This window comes from Diorhabda carinulata, chromosome X (genome assembly GCF_026250575.1).
Source record: "Diorhabda carinulata isolate Delta chromosome X, icDioCari1.1, whole genome shotgun sequence".
Classification (NCBI taxonomy): Eukaryota; Metazoa; Arthropoda; class Insecta; order Coleoptera; family Chrysomelidae; genus Diorhabda; species Diorhabda carinulata.
This window is the reverse complement of record NC_079472.1, coordinates 3,204,864-3,225,606: the sequence shown is the minus strand read 5'-3', so window position 1 is coordinate 3,225,606 and position 20,743 is coordinate 3,204,864. Positions and strand designations below refer to the sequence as shown.

The 20,743-nt window shown below is 31.8% G+C and overlaps 4 protein-coding genes across 5 annotated transcripts; 3 read left to right on the top strand and 1 right to left on the bottom strand.

Annotated features, from left to right (window-relative positions):
• The first annotated feature begins 358 nt into the window (after positions 1-358).
• LOC130900792 (protein O-glucosyltransferase 2-like) lies at positions 359-5,437 on the top strand. Of its 2 annotated transcripts, none has more exons than XM_057811662.1 (5): positions 359-642; positions 732-1,086; positions 1,143-1,450; positions 3,778-4,015; positions 4,945-5,437. In XM_057811662.1, the coding sequence occupies exons 1-5, from the start codon at positions 479-481 to the stop codon at positions 5,353-5,355; spliced, it is 1,476 nt and encodes a 491-aa protein (XP_057667645.1). In that variant the 5' UTR covers positions 359-478; the 3' UTR covers positions 5,356-5,437. The 2 variants fall into 2 exon arrangements, with proteins under 2 accessions (XP_057667645.1, XP_057667646.1); XM_057811663.1 differs by having other exon boundaries at positions 382-642; positions 3,955-4,015; positions 4,945-5,430.
• On the bottom strand, positions 5,371-6,072 carry LOC130900793 (enhancer of yellow 2 transcription factor-like). Its single transcript, XM_057811664.1, has 2 exons — positions 5,950-6,072; positions 5,371-5,699 (listed from the first exon to the last, which is right to left on the bottom strand). Exons 1-2 carry the CDS (start codon positions 6,009-6,011, stop codon positions 5,456-5,458), a joined length of 306 nt encoding a protein of 101 aa, XP_057667647.1. The 5' UTR covers positions 6,012-6,072; the 3' UTR covers positions 5,371-5,455.
• Positions 6,073-7,314: 1,242 nt separating this feature from the next.
• LOC130900724 (nucleolar protein 10) lies at positions 7,315-11,296 on the top strand. The gene is made up of 8 exons (XM_057811533.1): positions 7,315-7,486; positions 7,543-7,803; positions 7,860-8,209; positions 8,264-8,492; positions 8,548-8,843; positions 8,898-9,282; positions 9,342-9,607; positions 11,049-11,296. Exons 1-8 carry the CDS (start codon positions 7,421-7,423, stop codon positions 11,266-11,268), a joined length of 2,073 nt encoding a protein of 690 aa, XP_057667516.1. The 5' UTR covers positions 7,315-7,420; the 3' UTR covers positions 11,269-11,296.
• A 576-nt stretch (positions 11,297-11,872) lies between these two features.
• LOC130900817 (uncharacterized) lies at positions 11,873-20,582 on the top strand. Its single transcript, XM_057811708.1, has 8 exons — positions 11,873-12,305; positions 12,358-12,435; positions 12,532-12,782; positions 15,657-15,861; positions 15,926-16,095; positions 17,327-17,504; positions 19,046-19,267; positions 20,294-20,582. The coding sequence occupies exons 2-8, from the start codon at positions 12,376-12,378 to the stop codon at positions 20,537-20,539; spliced, it is 1,332 nt and encodes a 443-aa protein (XP_057667691.1). The 5' UTR covers positions 11,873-12,305; positions 12,358-12,375; the 3' UTR covers positions 20,540-20,582.
• The last annotated feature ends 161 nt before the right edge of the window (positions 20,583-20,743 follow it).

Below are 20,743 nucleotides of genomic sequence, written 5' to 3'. Positions count from 1 at the left end.
TGATCCAAAATCAGTTTTCAAAATGTAATTTATATTAAAGAATATTTAATGATGATATGTATTGATTATAGGTTTTCTCAATTGAAATTACTTCTAAAATTAGACCAAAGTAGGTCGTCACGTCAAGATTTTATATTTTAAAAAAAAATTTCAATTGAAAAAGACCTAGAAACAAGACAAATCTTCATAAAATACATATAAAGAGTTGCTAGATATAAAAAGTTGAAGGTATTATATATTATATGTTTATAAATTCTAATAATATCGCATAGAAAAATTATCACGAATTATATTGATAAAAACATAGCATAATAGATTATGCAGTGCAAAGCTCGAACGCAGTAAATTATTATTTTTTACTCTATGTCAATAATCAAACGGATATAAACAGAAAGTGTAAATAGTAGGAACAGTTTTTAAATTGAAAATATTTATTAGTTAATGTTTTTTAAAATACAAATTTACAATATTTATTAGAATGAAACTTTTTACATTTTTTGTTTTAATGAAACTCTTTATTATTTGTTCAACTACTGTTAAAAGTAGTGACCAATTAGGTAAAATATGGGGCCCCGGTTTATCTCCGGAAAAGATGGTAATGCCAGCTAGATATTTTTTTGTTAATCTCATAACCAACAATGGGTAATTATACGTTAATTTTAATTGATATTATTTAATATTTTCTCAAATTTATATCTACAATGTTAAATCTAACTTTATTTTCATTTTAGGAGTACAGTTGATGAAAATACACAGTTACAGGTAGTAGTGGATGGAAAAACAAAGAATAACAAACCATGTCGTATATGGACTAACGTTCTTGATAGAAAAGATAACAGTTACATTGTAAGGTATAAATTATATGAAACATGCTCTTATTTAAAAATTTCTGTCACCTATAATAATGAACATTTAGCAAAATCTCCCTATTTAATAAATGCTCCCGTTAAATCGGATGATTGCGTTTGTCCCACGCGAAATATTAACGAATCATTAAACGCGTGGGAGTGTGGGTCTGTACCAAAGTTTATAAATGATAAATTGAGTGTGTTTAGGAAGATAAATTGGACGGAACAGAGGAAAGAAGTAAATATTTTTGTAGAGCGATTGAATAAACGAAAATAAACGATTTTTATTTGTAGATTCTAGAGAGATTTAATCAACCACACTCTGTAAGCCTCTGTCATTACATAGTTAAAAATAATAAAATATACAGAAAATGTTATGGGAAATATGTTGGTTTTAATATATTTGTAGATAATATATTGTTATCATTAACCAGAAAAGTCGTTTTACCAGATGTAGAATTTTTTTCGAATTTGGGCGATTGGCCTTTATCCACTTTAAAGAAAAAATATCCGATTTTTTCTTGGTGTGGCAGTACTGATACCTTTGATATTATAATGCCCACTTATGATATAACCGAATCTACTTTGGAGAATTTGGGAAGGTAATGTAACTTTTTGTTTAATTTTGGTTTAGCGAAAATCGATTTTAGACACAAATTTGATGGAAACTGACTCGATTTAACCTCTCTCTACTGAACGGCCCAAATTTCAGTCGAAGAAACGAATATATTATAAAATTTTTGAATTAACTCCGAAATTAAATGAAAAATAAACTTTTTTGGGTGGTATTTGTACCATTTATTATGATTATTTTTATTTTCTTTGTTATCTTTCAGTAAAAATTTTGGTAAATGTTTGGAAGTTGTGACCATTTCATTTTTTATCATAAAAAATCGAAAAACTCATATTTTCAACATTTTGTTTATTTTTTCAGTGCGTTTAAGATTAAAATGAAATTTAAGTTATAACCATAAAATCCAAAACTTTTCTCGACTTTTTTTTCAATCTATTTGTCTTCTTCTTTGAGAAACGTAGTATATTTTCAAAAAATACGTAATAAAACACAATTCAAATAAAAAAACAATTGAATTTAATATTCTAAACAATTTTTACAAATCCTAACCTAACTTTATTTAGGTTAGGATTTGTTGTTAGACTTTTAGACATACAATGTCATTCGAATACTTGTTGTATTTGTAAACAATGGAGAGATTTTTATTTTTAAATCCTTAATCTCATGCACATTTATTCGAAACTGTCTGTCTCGAAACTGTTTTTCGGATTTCCTGCCGTTTTAACCAATAAAAAGCATTTAAATGTACTGTCGGAAGTCAGAAGAAATGTTAGTTTAAGTGCTTTGAAACGGACGCCTTCAACAGGCAAAGCATAGGGGTCAAAATTGTTTATAATTTTTTGTCATATCGGCACTTCTCAAGGTTAAATAATACATTAGTTAAGTTATAAGGGATGTAGAAGAAAACCAATCTAGTACTAACATTTACATTTTTTATGGGACACTCTATATTCACTTCGATCCATTTTGTCGAAATAATGAAAAATAACAATACGAAAAACACAAAAAAATCACAATTGAAACACAAGGTTACGTTACAAAATGTAGAATGAATGTTTTGTGTGCCACCTAGGGCAAAATGACCCGACTTGTCAGTCACGTGTTCTAAAATAGTCCATTGTAGAAATTATTTTATTAAATACGAGGGCTTTTAAAAAGTTTCTGGAATGTTCTAAAGATAAGCAAAAATTATCAATAAGAAATAAATCCTAACCTAGTTTTGGTTAGGAATTGCGCAAATTTCTTAATAAGTTGAAAACATTGTTCAAATCATGATATTCAATAGTGTTTTTTTAATTTTTCGTCTTTGTATTTACTTTTCGAAAAAAATACGACTTTTGAGTACAGTTTTCGAGAGACAAATCGGAGAATTTGAGGTTTTTTATTGAACAAAATAATGTTTAAATTTTTGGCTTGCAAACTAAAATTCGTCGAAAATATTAAGAAAATCGAAAAAAATATATTCAAAATACTAATTTTTCGATTTCTGAACATCAAAAATGGGGTAGATCTCACTTCTAACATTCACAAAAATTTATTGTCGAGGAAAATTGTGCTTTTTTGTTAGGTTAGGGCTACTCTGAGTTATATTTAAAGTAAATAACATGTAGAAATCAAATTATGTGAACCATTGAGAGCCAGTGGCGGATCCAGAGACCTGTGTTAAGGGAAGGTAACCAAGAGTTTGAAAACCAAAATTTTAACATTTTTTTACCTATTTGACTCCGAAATATAATAATTCAAACAATTTTCTTAAATTATTAAAAATTTTGAGAAATTTCTAACTTAATTTATGTTGTTATGATTTATTTTTTGTTGATAAAAAATTTTTAATTATTTATACAAATTGTTTAAATTATGATATTCAATTGTTTTTTTTTTTCACAAATTGTTTGTACTTTTCGAAAAACTACGACATTCTTTAAAAAAAAATTTCAAGTGTAAATTATGGGAGACAAATCCGGAAAGTTTGTGGTTTTTGGATTTTTTATTGGTCAAAAAACTGTTAAAATTTTGTTTTGTGAACTTAAATGCGTTGAAAAATTTAACGAAAAGACAGAAAAGTTATTGGAAATATTAATTTTTCGATTTCTTATTATTTATTCATTGTTTTTTTTTGTACCGAGAAGGATGGTTTCATGTGGAGGGCGAACGCTCCTACTGGTAGTACTAAGGTAATTCTACAATTTATTTCTCCACTACTGTGTGTAGTATGTATGTAAAAATTATGTAACTTCCCTCAAATTTCGTTTCTATGGTCTGAAATTTGTATCGTTTGATTGGTTTTCGTTAAAACGAATTTTTTTTCTACATTCAAAGTATATTTTTACATAAATATTGAAAAAATTATTTCAGAGTAACTCTGGATGTACTCTCAGTACAGGGTAATACTGATGGTCCATGGGAAACCCGAATACCCAAATTATTTTGGAGAGGTAGAGATTCTAATCAATATAGATTAGAATTGATAAAACTTTCCAAGGAATATCCGGATTTAATTAATGCTTCTTTAACTAATTTCTTCTTTTATAGAGATCAGGAACATATTTACGGACCAAAGACTGAACATATATCGTTTTTCAAATTTTTCCAAGTAAGTAATCATTCTCACAATTTTCTGCTGTGACAATTTGTCTTAACCATCTTGTTCTTTGTGTTATAATTCAGTTCTAAAGATCTTCTAGATCCTTGGCCTCAATCTTCTTCACTATTCCTCTTCATTTCCTGCAGTCCTTTGCTACTTGCCAGTTTTTCTTTGGGATTCTTCTTCTTCTTCCTAAAGCTTCATTTTCACAATTCTTTGCAATGTGTCCTAACTCTTGTTCTTTGTATTCGAACTATTTGTGTTATAGTTCAGTTTTACAGGTCTTCTTGACACTTGGCTTTAATCTTCTCCACTATTTTCTCCATTTCTTTCAGTTTTTTATCCTTCTTTCTACTAGATCCTTACTACTTCAACTATATCCCACTTAAATTCTTTTAGCTATTTTTTCTTTGGGATTCCTCATTTTCTTTTCCCTCCAGCACGATTCTCACAATTCTTCTTGACCTTTGACTTCGATCTCTTTCACTATTCAGTCCTTTGTTACTTTTCTCTACTTATTCCTTTCTATTTCATCTATATCCTGCTTGACTTCTTGTAGCCATTTTTTCTTTGGGATTCCTCTTCTTCTATTTCCTCCATCAATATTTTCACAATTCTTTGTAATGTGTCCCTAATCATCTTGCTCTTTATGTTATAGTTCAGCTCTACGGGTCTTCTAGACGCTTGGCATCAATTTTCTTCACTATCCCTCCCATTTCCTTCAGTCTTTTGCTATTTCTCTTTATTCAATCCTTCCTACTTCATCTATATTCTGCTTGACGTTTCGCAGACAGTTTTTCTTTGGCTTCCTCTTCTTCTTTGTTACAAAATAGTACAGAAAGATATCTTTGTCTCTTCTATACCCCAATAATTACAATTTTATGGAATTTATTTATAAAACATTTTGTTTCGCCGTCCTTAAGTCTTCCTGTTTTTAGTACAAATATCAGTTAGCTATTGATGGTACAGTAGCAACATATAGAATGCCATATTTACTAGCTGGTGGTTCGTTAGTTTTCAAACCAGAATCGAAGTATTTCGAACATTATTATAAAGATTTAAAACCTAATGTTCATTATGTACCCGTTAAAAGTGACATCAGTGATCTTATTGAAAAAATAAAATGGGCTATAAATAACGACAAGGAAGCTAAAAAGATAGCTTCGAATGCACAAAAATTTGTTAATGAGAATTTGTTACCAAAAAATATATTCTGCTATTATTTCCACTTATTTAATGAATTTAGTAAAATTATCACCAGTAATATAGAAATTTTGGAAGATATGGAGTTTATTGAGCAAAAGAAGATGGAAAAATGTGATTGTAATAACAAAAAAGACGAATTATAAACTGTTTTTTGTATTACAAATGAATCTCTAATCTTGAAATAAAATTACACATTTACGATTTATAAATAAATTTATTTACAATTAATACCATCATTTTTATTTAAAAACCTTTACTGTATCCTGTTTTATCGACATTTATTAGTATTATCTCTAATTCGTGAAGAAGTTCTCTTTTTACAGCATCTGGTACCATGGATCTAGCTTTGGGTGTAATCTGAGCTATGAGCTCATCTACTGTTGGTACACGATTCTCTCCGTTATCTAAAATCGCTTTACGACATGCCAATTTTACTTGATCTCTCCAACCACTTTCAATAAGACGAGTCTGAACCAATTCCCTTACTCTGGAATAAATTTTAAAAAAAAGTACATTACAATTTAAATAACAGGTATTTCAGTCTTTATCAAAATATGTTTTGATAAAAACTGAAATAGGTCGGAGCGTCAATTTCTATCTGTTATTTTAAACTGGTTTTCGATCGAAAGAAACCTAAAATTAAAGTAAATCATAACGAAATACATATAGAAAAAGTCTAAGAAGTAAAAATTTAAAGAAAATATGAGTTTATATTCATACTAATTATAAAAACAAACCTATCTAAGCCCTGATTTATATCCAAGTGAAGACTAATTTTTGAATCGTAATCTTGAGGCATTGTTTTTAACAAAATGTTTTTAAGTTTTGACAAATTGAGGTTAGTTTTATTCAGTAGTTGACAAATTAGGATTTTTCGTAAACTATGATTGGGTTAATCCGATCATGATCTGATTGTTGTTCGGAAATGCGTTCAGCTGAAGGGTTTTTCATTTGTCTATGGTTCTTTGAACTTTAAGTTATTGATTACCCTTAAATGGCTGTTTACCATTAATCCTATTTGACATTTGCGGTTTTTATACTTTCGGCATTTCATGGAAGCATTAATGCCCAAAAAAGTAATAAAAATCGAAAGTACTTGTATATAATATTCTAAATTTAAAATTTTCACCGGAAATTGAACATGTCTTTCTTTCGGAAACTGTGATCTAAATCTCGTTTTGGGGTTAGGATCCTTAATTAGCTGATAGGGTGATCCACCCGAACTCGGATTATAGTTTCCGAAAAGTTCTATTGTCTTTATCAACAATGGTACATTGAACACGAGTGTATATATATATATATATATATATATATATATATATATATGTGCATATTACTGCGGTAATATATCGTCTTATTCTACTTTAGCTGAAACTGAGACTACTTAGTTCTTTTAGGAAAAGAAAATTAATACTCGCAATTAAATTATATTCACATTTTTTCTATTTCTAGCCAAGATATTAGAAAACGTTGAGCGCACAAAACTTAAGTGTACTAGGTTTACTCACAGAACATACCCAAGTATGCTCTGTTGAGTTGCCTCCGTGCTCTTGTCACTGATTTCTGTATTGCTCTTTTTCTAATAGAAAGAAAAGGGCAAGTTAAAATTTGAGTTTATGCCGCCAAGATTTTGTTCAAAATTTTTGAAGACATTGAAAATCTAATAATTTTTTTATTTACCACTTTATTTTATATATATTTATTATTTATTATAAAAACACTACCGGATGCATTAGTGAGCAATCTTCTTCATCATCGATGTTAAAATAGTTTTCGTTAATATTTCAAACTGCACTTTTCGGTTTTTTTAATATTATGATTTTATTTGTCTGAATTTTAAGATACGAAGATAATAAATCTCTGTTTTATGCATAAAACAGTTGAAATATGTTAAACATCCTGGGGTAAAAGAAAAGAAAACGCCAAACTGTGGACGGTGGAAAAAAGCACCTGTTTTTTTTCTTTTTTAGAAAACTATAGTTTTATAGCATTAATAAATTATTTTAAATTCTATATTCTCATACTTAAAGTTAAAATCAGATCTATTATATTTCAGAGAATATTATTTAATTGAATAAATAATATAAATCAGAAATGTAGACATGCGCACTTTAACAATTTCCTCGTGCTTTGCTTGGCAACGAGCTTATTTAACCTTACAATTGAAAATAAATCGGGAATGGGAATAATATCGTAAAACAAGCAAAAATGCAGGTTTCCGATCCTAATAACGTTAAAATTTACAATTTAAGTGCTGGAAAATCTTTACCAGAGGTAAATATTTCCATTTTTTATCATGTAACTATCATTTTTTCAAACGAAACTTTTAGTGGTTATCTGAGAGGAAAAGAAGAGCATTATTAAAAAAAAATGTTGATATTAGAAGACGTATTGAACTTATTCAAGATTTTGATATGCCCGGACTTAGTTCAACAGTAAAAGTTTCAAAAGATGGTCAATATATACTTGCAACAGGTATTTACAAACCTAGAATAAAATGTTTTGATGTAAACAATTTATCATTAAAATTTGAACGGTGTTTTGATTCGGAAGCAGTTACTTTTCAAATACTTAGCGACGATTATAGCAAGGTACTTAATAACTAGATTTTTTTCCATAATTTTATAAAAATTAAAAATTATTTTAGCTCGTTTTTTTGCAATGTGATAGATATATAGAATTCCATGCGGCTTTTGGTCGGTACTACAGACTTCGAATACCCAAATTCGGTAGAGATATGCAATATGATTATCCTAGTTGTGATTTGTTTGTCGTTGGGGCTTCTTCTGATATTTATAGGTTGAATTTGGAAAGGGGACAGTTTATGACACCTTATACTAGTACAGCTTCATCTATAAATAAATGTTGTATCAATCCTTATCATCAGTTATTAATTTGCGGTACACAAGAGGGTAAAGTAGAAGCTTGGGATCAAAGAAGTAAATCTATAGTTGGTACTTTGGATTGCGCTTTTACGTGTTTTAACGAAAATAAAGAGTAAGATTTTTCTTTATAAAAATAGATTACAGGTTTTTACGGGATTTTTTTTAGTATGGAAAGTTTTCCATCAATAACAGCTTTAAAATTTAATGGTGCTTTACATTTAGGCGTCGGTACAGCTTCAGGACAAGTACTTTTATACGATTTAAGATCAAATAAACCTTTTTATATCAAGGATCATATGAATGATTTGCCTATAAAAGATGTAGAGTTCCATTATCAGCAGGATTTGGTGTTTTCTTTAGATTGTTCAGTATTAAAAATTTGGGAAAAAAATAATGTAAGTACCACTGATATAAATATGTTTGGAATATTTTTGTTTTGTTGTTATTTAGGGACAGTTATATACATCGATAGATGCTTCTACGGAGTTTAATAATCTTTGTACAGTACCTAATACGGGATTGTTATTTCTTGCCAACGAAAATCCTAAAATACAAACTTATTACATCCCCAGTATGGGACCCGCCCCTAAATGGGCGAGTTTTCTGGATTCCCTTACTGAAGAATTGGAGGAAAGTAACACTGAGAATGTTTACGACGATTACAAATTCGTTACTAAAGCGGAATTGGAGAATTTGGGACTTGATCATCTTGTAGGTACTAAATTGTTAAGGGCTTACATGCACGGGTAAGTGTTTGTACAATAAATATTTTATTTATGATAATTTTTAATTATTTTTAGTTATTTTATGGATATTCGTTTGTATAAAAAAGCCAGAGCGGTCGCGAATCCGTTTGAATTCGAGGAATACAGAAAGAAGAAGATAAAAGAAACTATTGATAAAGATAGAGAAAATAGAGTGCAAGTTAACAAACTTCCTAAAGTTAATAAAGATCTGGCGCTTAAATTGATGAACGAAGAACAAAATAGCAAGAAGAATAAAGTTAATGCTGCTAATTTATTGGTGGATAACAGATTTAAGGCGTTGTTTGAAAATCCAGATTTCGAAGTAGATAAAAATGCAGATGAATATCGATTATTGAATCCGGTATTGTCTCGCTTGGATACTGCTAAAGCTAAAAAATTGAAGAAATCTTTGATATCGGAAGATTTCGAACCGATCGAGGTGAATATAATTAATTACGAATTTAATTGGAATTGGAAAAAATTCTTAATTTTTCTTAGGAGGAAATGGAAGGTAAAAATAGTTCCGAAGAAGACACAGAAGATGAATTTGAAGAAGAAAGTTCGGATGATGAACATACATGGTCGAAGGAACTTAAAAAACAACATAAAATGATAAATGAAGAACACAGGCAGCAAGAACTAAGGAAAGCCGAAGAAGATTTGAGGAATTTGGAAGAAGAGATTAAAAAACAACCAACTTTGTACGAATTCAAACATGGAGATGAGTTCAAAGGGCTTAATAGTATTAAAAAAAAGACTAACAGGTTAGTAATTGTTATTATAGATTAAGTGGGAAACTTAAATAGGAACACTCTAATGGTACCTCCCTGGACAAGGCCACTCCAAAAAGTGGGAAAACCAAAATAGAAGCACTCTGATAGTGTCTTTATGGAGAGGATCACTCAAAAAAGTGGGAAAAATACTCTAATTTTGTTTTACTGGAAGGGATAACTCCAAAGAATGGAAGAAAATCATTTTGATGGTACTTTTTTGGCCAAAGTTACTTCAAAAAGTGGGAAATCCAAAATAGAAGCACTCCAAAGGAGTCTTCCTGGGAAGGAACAGTTCAAAAAAGTGGGAAACTGAGAGAAAAGAACTATGATGGTGGTTTACTGGAAAGGATTACTCATAAAAATGGAAGAAAATCATTCTGATTGTACTTTCTTGGCCAAGGTTACTCCAAAAAGTGAGAAAACCAAAATAGAAGCACTCTGAAGGGGTCTTCCTGGACAGGATCACTAAAAAAAGTGGCAAAACCGAAATAGTAACACTCTGATACTATCTCTCTGGACATGATTGCTCCAAAAATGGAAAAAACATTAATAACAAATAAAGTTTTATTGGAAAGGATAACTCCATTGATGGTGTTTTTCTGGCCAGGATCTGCCTAAAAAATGGGAAAAACAAAAGCATCTACCCCTACCAGGATCATTACAAAGAGTGGGAAAAGCAAAATAAAAACACTAATTGAGTTTTACTCGAAAGGGATACTTCAAAAAATGAAAGAAAAGCACCTTGATAGTGGTTAGGATCACTCCAAAAAGTGTCTTCCTGGACAGGATTGCCCCAGAAAATTGAAAACTGGAATAGAAGCCCTGACAAGGATTATTTCAGGAAGTGGGAAAACCAAAATAAAAACAATCGGATGGTGTCTTCCTGAGAAGATTCGCTCAAAAAAGTGGAAAAACTATATATAAATAGAATTAGAATTTTTTACACTGTCTCTTGTACAAGGTGGAAGATTTGAGAAAGATGAAGAAACTTTTAGGAACAAAAAATAATCTAGAATCCAATACAGGTACTGGAATTTATTACAACTCTTGAACTTGGTATGGAAGACACAATTGACTTATAGTTTAACCCCTAATCATCTGTCTACCTACAAAAAATTGTTTTTTTTTTTATTTCATATCAGCCTGTGAATAAATTCCTAATCTAAAAAAATTGTTTAGTCGTGTTTACAAAAAAATCAAAACATTGGCAATGAACGTGTTAAATTATCATCTGCACTTTTACATATATGAAATTGTTGGTTACGCTTTTCCACTGTCTCCTGTGCTTGGGTTAGGAGGACCAAGTACGGGTCCTGGAATTTATCAGGATTCTAGAACAGGTTATAAAGGACACAATAGACTTTTAGTTTGTAGTGCAATATAACCATAAATTATCCGTTTAATAACATCCTGTAAAGAAAATTATTTCTAGGGCTCCTCTTAGTGAACGGTTAAAAGAAGAAGATGCCTCAGTTAAACTGTTGGGTTCCGTAGGTAATCGAGAAATGACTTTCTCGACTAGGAAAAAGAAGAATTTTTCATTGGAAGAGAAGAACCGAAGACATCGAGAAGAAAGGAAACGTTTAGTACGACCTGGTTTCACAATCAAATCCAAATACAAAACGAAATTCTCAGGTGGAAAACGACGTTAATATCATGTAAATAATAAGTTTTATTTCAGTTATTTGAAGTTTTTTTTCTTTTCGGTACCCCCCTGTAGTTTTTTAAATTATCTCCCTTAAATTATCCCTTCGGTAGTGAACGTGTTAATTTTTGAATCGCATTGTTGCCAATTATAAAATAAACTAAATTGCGGCAGTGAACGTGTTAAATTATGAACCGCATCGTTGTTACTATAAAAAATATCTTGATATCGGCTGTTAACGTGTTAATTTATCAATCGTCAATCCAAACAGTTTCAGTAAACGTGTTCAAGTATGAATCGATCTCCACCTATACTTTTATAGAAAAAAATTAAACTAAGTCGGTGAACGTGTTGAAACAGCGATCGTGCTAATTCATATAATAAAAATATATCATTTATTAACCATAATTGCAAAAAAAATCTGAACAGTGTCAATGAACGTGTTAAAATATCAACCCTATCGTTACCTTCGAAGAAATCTTGACATCAGCAGTGAACGTGTTAATTTATAAATCGTATTGTTGCCAATTATAAAAAAATCCAAACAGTGGCAGTGAACGTGTTAAAATATAAAACGCTCATACCTTCATATGTGTTTCCATGAAAGATAGTCGAAGCAGCGGCAGTGAACGTGTTAATTCATCAAACGCACCGTGGACCATTATAAATCAAGCTTAGCAGTGGCGGTGAACGTGTTAATTCATCAGACGCTTATATCTCCACGTTTTTCTAAAAACCCTGGCAGTGAACGTGTTAACCGTTCATATCTACAGCGATTACCTTTCAACAGTATTTATCACAAAATTAATCGTTTTTTTTATATTTACATTAAACGATACCCGAAATTATTTAACATTGAAAGAACGTATTGGTATTACACGTATTTATGTACAGAGATTTATTAATGCCCGATAATTAAAGGTTATCATAAATATGCGTTGAAAAAAAAGGATCACGTTGAAATTATATCTTTCATTACAACTCCGAGTTTTATAAAAACACCATGTGTTCTTTATAGTAAAAACGTTCAATATATTGGTATCGGTAAGTTTTTAATAAATACAAACACGAAAGGTATTTTAATTTATTATTTTAGTACGTAATATGAATTGATATGTTAGTAAACAATATGGCTTCCGGAGAAGAAATCACAAACTGGTCGTCCAGCATCGAGGTACGTTCCGTTTTTACAGAATAGTATGGGTTTATAAACAGTACCGGCTTAAGGGTGATTTACGTCGGGATTAGTTGAAATAAAAAATGTTTTTAGGACACGGAGATTGTTAGCGTTGTAGTACCTGATAGTTCTACTCATCTAACAGTTACGGTAGTACTGAATTATTGTAAGAAGAAAATTTTAATACCGTATTTGCGTTATTTGAGTTTCATTGGATTTCGACCGCTTTTGAATGATCAACAAGGTTCATGTTTTTGTGGAAAACTTCTAAATTTTCTTTATACTTGCCTTATAATTGTTGTGATGTTAGTTGGATATATGGTACACTACATGGCTTGTTTCAGGTGATTTTTTTTAAGTTATTTTTTTATAGTACGGGGAAAATTTTTTTGATGAGTTAAATGGGGGTGGTAATTGTACTAGAAAAAGGAAAAATTCGCTCAGATTCGCAATTGGGAAGTAGAGGGTGGACATTTAGGTTTACGCGTAAACTGTATTTTATATTGAAAAATATGGCGGATAAAATTTTAGAGGATTGAAAAATCTACATAACCTCAAAATTTTTGTGGAAAATGTGTTTTTTTTGTTATTAAAAAATTGGTAGAGAAGTAGTTTTCATTGTTTTGAATCGTTTTATTTTTTATTTTAAAAAATGCAAATTTGTTTCTGATTATTATTACAGCTACTTTATTTAAAGGGTTGTATTCAGGTAAAAAAAATTGATATTCCACAAATTTTAATAAAAAATCGATATAATTTTGTACAAGGAAAAAATTTAAAATTAAAAATGAGTTTTTTTTGTACTTTTTCCCAAGATTGAGGTTAGGTTATTGAAAAAATAATTTTTTATACGGTTTTAATCGTTCGAAAAACTTATAAATATTTTAAAAAATCGATATTTCAGTATACGAAAAGAAATTGAAAACCAAAAACCGTTTTTTTTTCAAAAACAGGATACAGAAAACCGTTTTTTTTGTTTTTAAAATTATTTTCTTATAAAAAACCATATCGATTTTTGTGAAAAGTGGCATATTGGTTTGTTTTTTTCTTGTATTGAAACTAATTTTCAACAATTCATTTCAGGAGCTTTACGATTTTTTGAAAAACAGTTACTACAATATTTATCGGGTTGTATTCCAGGCGAAAAAATTAAATTACGGCAAATTTTAAAAAAAATCTGTACTGTTTTGTATAACAAAAAATAAAAAATTTAAACAGCAAAATTGAGGTTAGGTTACATGGAAAACAATGTAAAGTCAAAATTCGGTTTTCTAAAAAACATTTTCTATAAATTTTATTCAATTTTAATGAAAGTGTTTTTATTAATTTTTAGAAAAATCGATACATTTTTGTATTAAAAAGAACGGAAAATTAAAAACCTGTTTTTTTTGGGTTTTTCGTGCAAGTTGAGGTTAGGTTATGTGAGGAAGAGTTTTTTCATCGTTTTTTTTGAAAAGTGATGCTGCAAAAAACTGTTATTTTGCTTTTTTAATTTTATAGATTTTGTTAAAAAGTGGTGGGAACGTATTTTAACTTGTTTTTGGTTCAATTTTATTTTCTATTTTTGAAAATTTGAATTTACTCAAAAAATTTTGTTTATATGCATATGTTTATAGGATTCAATTGAAGAAACACAGATTTTTCAAAAATCAGAAAAAACTTGAAATCAAAAATTATTTTTTTTCCAAAAAAAACCGTTTTTTCAGTTTTTAATTTTTTTCTTCCATTTGTAGTTTTATTGAAAAAATGGCGGTTTTTAATACTTTTATCGTTAGTTAGACTTTTTTAGAACTTGTTATTTTCAAAAAACTAACTATTTACGAATTTTTTCAAGAATTGAGGTTACAAAAACCAGTTTTTTCATAACAGAAATTATAAATTTGTGGAAAAATTGGCTGCTGGGAATATTTTTATCCCGAATTAAATTTTAAAACTTCAAGAAAACACAACTTTTTTGAATTTTTTTCAAAAATTGCGGACAAAATTTTTTAATTTTTGTTTTTAATTTTATTTTCTTATAAAAACATTTATAGATTTTTTGAAAAATTGCTCGGAAAAAATTTTTTATTCTGAATAAAGTTTAAAATTTCCTTTTTTTAACAAAAAACTAACATTTTAGAAACTCTTTCGAGATATGAGGTTACAAAAAACCATTTTTTTCGGTTTTTAATTTTTATCTTTCAACATCGTAGATTTTTCGAAAAGTTGGCCGAAAGGATTATTACAATCTTGATTTAAAATTCACACTTTTTCTATTTAAAAAAACTAACTTTTCATCAATTTTAGAAAAAAATCTAAACATTTTTATACAAAAAAATTGAAAATACCTTTATTTTTAATTCATACACCAAATTTTCTACATCAATATAATAATAAACAAATTTGTATAGAATAAAACCAAATTTTGATTATATAACCTCAAACTAAATGACATTTAAAGCGCTAAAATTGAATTAATCTCACTCTTTTTACATTGAGGTTAGGTTAAAAAGCAACCGAAGCTAGGCCCCTTTCACACCAAACGAATCCGAATCAATCTGGATCACTCCGAATAAAGTTGAATCTGATTCGTCATCTCCACTCTTTCACACCAGCTGAATCAACCTGAATAATTCTTACCTGGAATGTTTAATTCTTCGCCAATCAAGTGCCATCTCGAATCAAACCCGATTGAACCAGATTCGTCCGGTCTGAAGGCGGGAAAAGAGTCCCTTCACATTTAAACGGAGCGCTCGAAGCCGAATCTTGGTGGTCAATCAGATTCAACTTGATTCGGAATGATTCTGATTGATTCGGATTTGTTTGGTGTGAAAGGGCCCTTATAACGACGACAAAAGCGAAATTCTAGAATAAAATTATATTTTTTCTTCATTTTACCGCGTTTTTAATATAAACAAGCGTTTACACGCATCCACCGGTATCGTTGACATATTATTGACGTCTTATGAATACTTTTTCTCTCTGTGAAAATCGATGTCATCACAAAAACGAATCACGTCGGCTTCTCTCGTTATCATAACCTAAAAATATCATTTCTATATATGAAAAATCACACGTACATTCAAAAATAAACTTTTGAAGCCTTTCTATTGACAAAAATAATTTCGAAATCGATAAAATCGATTAATCGATTAATCGATTAATGTATCATTTGATTGATTTGTCAAGCATCACTAAATAACAATTATTGCTATACAAGGAATTATATCTTTTTTTAGGAGAGACAGGGGATTTTATTACGTGTTTTCCAGTTCAAATAACACCCTAAAAGCGGCTTACGACGCCATATTTACAGAAACCTGTGATCGACCGATCACTTTCACATTCGTTTTACCAAGTTTGCTCCATCTATCGGCCTATCTACATACCTTGATCGTTTTTAGAAACACAGACGACGAACAGCTTCCCGTACTAATGGAAAGGGTGATATAACAAAATTTTTTTTTTTGGATTTTTTTTAATAGCATCGTCGTTGGATGGTTTGCAGGTGTTTCTCGCGTCGACTAATCTATCGGACGGTTTCATAAGTCAAAGAAAATTAGTGAAAATACTTTGGTTGTTCGTTATGTGCAGTTTGGTGTGGATAAGCGTTTCGTTTATCATTTCTATTTTTATGTTGGTCAAAGGGGATATTACTTTCAGATGGATTGAAAACGGGTAAGTATTCAATAATAAATTATCTATTTAATATATTTTTTATCCGATAAATCCGTAATTTTACCAATTTCTTAGCTAAAAAGGCAACACTGTACTAATCCACAATCATCTACCGAAATTTTAATAATCTGCGTCATCATTTCGGGGAGAAATTAAAAAAAAAAAAGAAATTTAGCGTGTTTGGGTGGTAAACAAAGTTTTTAATGAATGACAGATCATGCTGAACGTTCTGGTGGCTAAATTGAGGCTTTCCACAACTTTGCAGTATTGGTTAACGATTTCCAAACGAGTTTTGTCCCGTTTCCTTTTCCCCCCAAAGACCGAAAATTGTCGAAACAACGGCAACAGTTTGTTATCAACCAATAGATAGATCAATGTTACTTCTTCAGATATATTGTGGTCCTCTACATCCACTTTGATTCTAATCCTATTAGCCTATGGGCTGAATCAAACCTCACTCTTTCCTAATCAGGAAACTTAGCGAAATTCCAAGGGCTCTGCAAGGACAGGGACCACGTCAAATCCTCTTCTTCCTTTCGAGGGCTCTGAAAAAACAGGACCAGGGAACCCACTACCTTCAAAGCATCGGTTTCTACGATGTTTTGTCAAGATCCGGCTTAAATTCTGCAGAACTCCGGAGAAAAAAAGCTAACAGCCTCGGATTCTAAGGTTGCTCGACGTGCAACCCTCCTTCATCCAAGGCTTCTAATCCGGAGATCGATGTAACGCCTATTAATAGACCAACAACCCCTGGTAAAACAACGAGTTAGCCCCAAAAGCCGTAAAACTCCACCCTTCTTCGGCTGGTTAGGAATCATATCTAATTCATCACAAGGTTCAAGTCAAACTACATCGGCCGCGACCTCCAATCCATTGCTTCCAACCCGAGGTCCAAGCAAAGCCTGTTAAGAAGGCAAGAACCCACAGAACTAGTAGCCCCAAACACCGTAAAACTGCACCGGCAATTTTATGGCTTTTGAGGCTACCAGAAATCAGAGGAACAATCGTATCTGCAGCTGGCCGTGAGGCGAGTAGAATAGCTGCCGGATTTCATGGAATTTTAGTTATAAGTTATCCTGCGGGTGAAAAGGCTTTACGAATTCTTAGCAGTACAATCGCTTACACATATTCAATCGCGGATATTTAAAACTTGTAACTCACCAAATTTGACTAGATTTTGTGAAAAATGCCAAAAAATCCAATTTTCACTTAACTTTTTATAATTTTTTAGTTGGTTGCCGGCGGTGTCGTTAAAAATATTATTTGTTGTCTGTACGTTATGGCAAGATTTAATACAATCGGCAATAATATCAAATTATTGCCTTCAAGCGCAGCTGTTGACTTCCCACGTACGATTCATGAGGGATAAACTACTACAATTTCCAGTACAACCTTTAGAATGGATGAGGGTACGTTTAAATCAACAAAATCGCGCATCAAAATGATCTAGGAAACACGATGAAATTGTCCCTTAATTTTTTTCTCGTTTCCTTCAAATCAATCATCAAAAGTTCGTAAAATAAAAATGAAACAAAAGTACCTCAAAAGGTTCTATGGCTTCCACTTGCAGTAAAAACAACGTGGCACGCTGAAAATGAGGTTATCGATTTCCAGTTGGTTACGGTGATGGTCCAAAGATCGAAAATCCCACCTAGAGCAGTATTTGCAAGACCTGTCGACTTTTGAGCTCGCTTGCAAACGCCCAGAACGTCAATTCATCGGGACTCCTTTCTTTGGAGAAGTGGAATCAGCTACCGAGGAACGTCTTTTCCGAACACTACAACATACGGAAATACTACTCGAGTGTAGTAGAGTTTAACCTCTTGCACTTTCTTTTTACATAAAAAAATCTATTAGGTATGCTCTGGAGATCAATTTTCAGTTGGTTGATGGTGGTCCAAACTTGCTGCTTCCTGACAAAGCTTTCCATCGAATCATAAAGGCGTTGGCTAGAACTGAGATCAGGTCATGGCGAAACATCGATTTGCGCATTTCCAGATCTTCGTTTACTAGACATGGTGGGTGTGTGTCGACGGGCATTGTCAGGCAAGAGCTAGAAATCAATTGGTGCAAAGAAATGCTGAAAAAATTGAATCGCGGTGCTTCAAAAGATCGTGACAGGGGAAGAATCCTGGATCTATGCATACCAACCCGAAACTGAACAATAATCGACTGAATGGGTCTCTTAGGACGAGCCAAATCCAACAAGTTGTTCGCGCTCGAAGCAATTCGATGCAAATGATCGCCTGTTGTTTCGGAATAACTAGACATGTCGCCACTGTTTAATTAGAGCAACGTAGAGCGCTCAATTATAGCATTCGTTTGCCAGAAATTTCGAAAATGTCAGGGAAACCAATCGGCGAAAACGAATCATTTTCCACCACGACGATGCGAGCTCTCACACATCAGTCCAAACAAAAACGTATTTGAACATTCAAAACATCGAATTTGTGGGTCATCCGTCGTACAGTCCTCGTTTGGCATCTAATGATTTTTTTTTACACCTGAAGAATCGGTTAAAGGCCGGAATCCACTAGCAACACGCCACCCCACGCCACGCCCTCCCAAGTCGTGTCGAATATAATGATTCAAAACTCTCAGGTGTAACTGACGCGCGTTAAATCGAGTGAATGTCTCTCTCTTGCCGTGCTATGCAAAAAAACAGTCGCAGCAGCATATTCTTTTAAAAATTAAGGTCAAGCTACTGAAAATTTTTCTGTTTAAAATCATAGAATAAAACGAGCGAGTCGTCACTTGTACACAACGATGTACCACGTAAACAGACGTCGTATGGCGTGGAGTGGCGTGGCGTGTCTTTAGTGGCCTTCGACTTTGATGCGTGTAAATCACGCATAATAATACCGGGGTACTTGGAAAAGTATTAAATCGTGTTTCCTAGATTATTTCGTATTGTGTATGAACGTTTAACATAATTTACGTATTGCTTTAGGACATAGAGGATTTTAAAAAACTGTTGAATCATTTTAACAAGAAAATTTCTCCGTCGGTATGTCTGTTGTTAATCATGGATATATCGTTCGCTCTATCTGGAGCTTTATGGTTATATATTTTGCACGTTAGACATATATCGTTACCTATACACGGACTCAGTGCCATAAATATTCTAAATGTTTTCTTTTGGGCTATTATTGCTATAGCACCAATCATACAAGTAAGTTGTTTTAATACTTTTTATTTATCCACGCTGTTTTACGATTTATTTCTGATTGTTTTAATTGTAGGCTTTTTATACTCGTTTTATATACGAGACGTGTACATTAAGCCTAAACTTTCTTCTATTTTTCGACATAATTATTTATATCAATGATGTACCAACTTCTGAGTCGTAGATATTTGCTGCCGCATCTTCCACCTCTTAATCGGTCGTGGTATGCGTTCCCCCCAAGTGCTTCTTAAATTTACACAAAAGATGGTAATCACTGAGGGCCAAGTCTGGGTTATAAAGCGACAGTATTCGATCCAAATTTGTTAATGAGATCAATTGTGACACGAGCGGCGTGTGGACCCGCGTTGTCCTGATGGGAACGCTCTCTATTTGTGAGCATGTGTCTCTTCTTGTTATAAATCGCGCGCTGAAGGCTCTTCAACGTCGTGCAACAACCTTTTTCTGTCCCGAAACACTCGCTATCCCTTTGCCGGAAGAAAGCGTTTGCTTAAATTCCTCCGGTGTCAGGTACATGTCCCAATTGAAAATAGAGTCCAAAAATTCCTCTGTAGGTTCGTCTTTGATTTATCTACACCTTTTGAGCACATGTTGCATATTCATCCACTTTTTCCCATATACCTCACATATTTGGGAATTAATTCCGCCTGAGGAACGTTTTTGCCCACTAAAAAATAGAAATAAATCAAATAGAAGCTTCATCTTTGACGACAAGAACGGAAGTTTCCCAATTGTCGCGTTACAAGCGTCCGTACCTCCTTGGGAACCTTATTTTATGGACAACCCTCGTATTATAATCGAAAAAGTCATTACGATCCCTCTCTCTGTCTTTTGTCGTTGTCTTTATCTTCATCGCCTGTCATCATCTTCTCATCTGTCAACAGCAAGGGATATTGTGAGGTTATCTCATTGATTATCGCCCAATTCTTTTTATTATATTGTACAAAATCCTTTTTCCGGATACTTTTAATTTTATTTCATCAAGAATTTGAGTTGATGAAATGATATTTTTAGGCTGCTAGGTTGTCGAATTCTTGTAAGGTACTAAAAACTGTCGGGCAAGAGGTTAGGGCCCGTCCCTATGTTCATCAGGATACCCCCATTCAGGAATTGGACTCTGTATTGCTGTATACGACTAGTTTGAACATCGATGCCAAGTTATTTTGTATATCAATTACAGGAAGAAGTCTTATTTTTTGTATAACATTGGCGTCGGTTGTTTTTTTGGTTCTAGGTCAAAGTCATTATTTTTTACATTGAAATAGCGAGAAATGTAATTATTCAATAAATATTTAGAATTTCACTCGTATTTTTATTTGAAACTACAATTTAATAAACCATTTTGTTATTATTGACATATGTCTACAAAATTTTGACAGATGATTGACATATGTCTATTGCTATGTTAAAAGTTCAAATTATCTGAAATAATCCCTTAGTCTTTTTCTGATAATTCAAATTCTT

Bases quoted from the DNA above. Each gene is read 5' to 3' on its own strand.
- LOC130900793 (XM_057811664.1), bottom strand. From the start codon at position 6,011: ATGCCTCAAGATTACGATTCAAAAATTAGTCTTCACTTGGATATAAAT. The intron at 5,700-5,949 runs GTTTGTTTTTAT...AATTTATTCCAG, and splicing joins ATAAATCAGGGCTTAGATAG to AGTAAGGGAATTGGTTCAGA.
- LOC130900792 (XM_057811662.1), top strand. From the start codon at position 479: ATGAAACTTTTTACATTTTTTGTTTTAATGAAACTCTTTATTATTTGT. The intron at 643-731 runs GTAATTATACGT...TTTTCATTTTAG, and splicing joins AATCTCATAACCAACAATGG to GAGTACAGTTGATGAAAATA. The intron at 1,087-1,142 runs GTAAATATTTTT...TTTTATTTGTAG, and splicing joins GGACGGAACAGAGGAAAGAA to ATTCTAGAGAGATTTAATCA.
- LOC130900817 (XM_057811708.1), top strand. From the start codon at position 12,376: ATGTTAGTAAACAATATGGCTTCCGGAGAAGAAATCACAAACTGGTCG. The intron at 12,783-15,656 runs GTGATTTTTTTT...ATCTTTTTTTAG, and splicing joins CACTACATGGCTTGTTTCAG to GAGAGACAGGGGATTTTATT. The intron at 16,096-17,326 runs GTAAGTATTCAA...ATAATTTTTTAG, and splicing joins TTCAGATGGATTGAAAACGG to TTGGTTGCCGGCGGTGTCGT.
- LOC130900724 (XM_057811533.1), top strand. From the start codon at position 7,421: ATGCAGGTTTCCGATCCTAATAACGTTAAAATTTACAATTTAAGTGCT. The intron at 7,804-7,859 runs GTACTTAATAAC...AAATTATTTTAG, and splicing joins TTAGCGACGATTATAGCAAG to CTCGTTTTTTTGCAATGTGA. The intron at 9,608-11,048 runs GTTAGTAATTGT...AATTATTTCTAG, and splicing joins ATTAAAAAAAAGACTAACAG to GGCTCCTCTTAGTGAACGGT.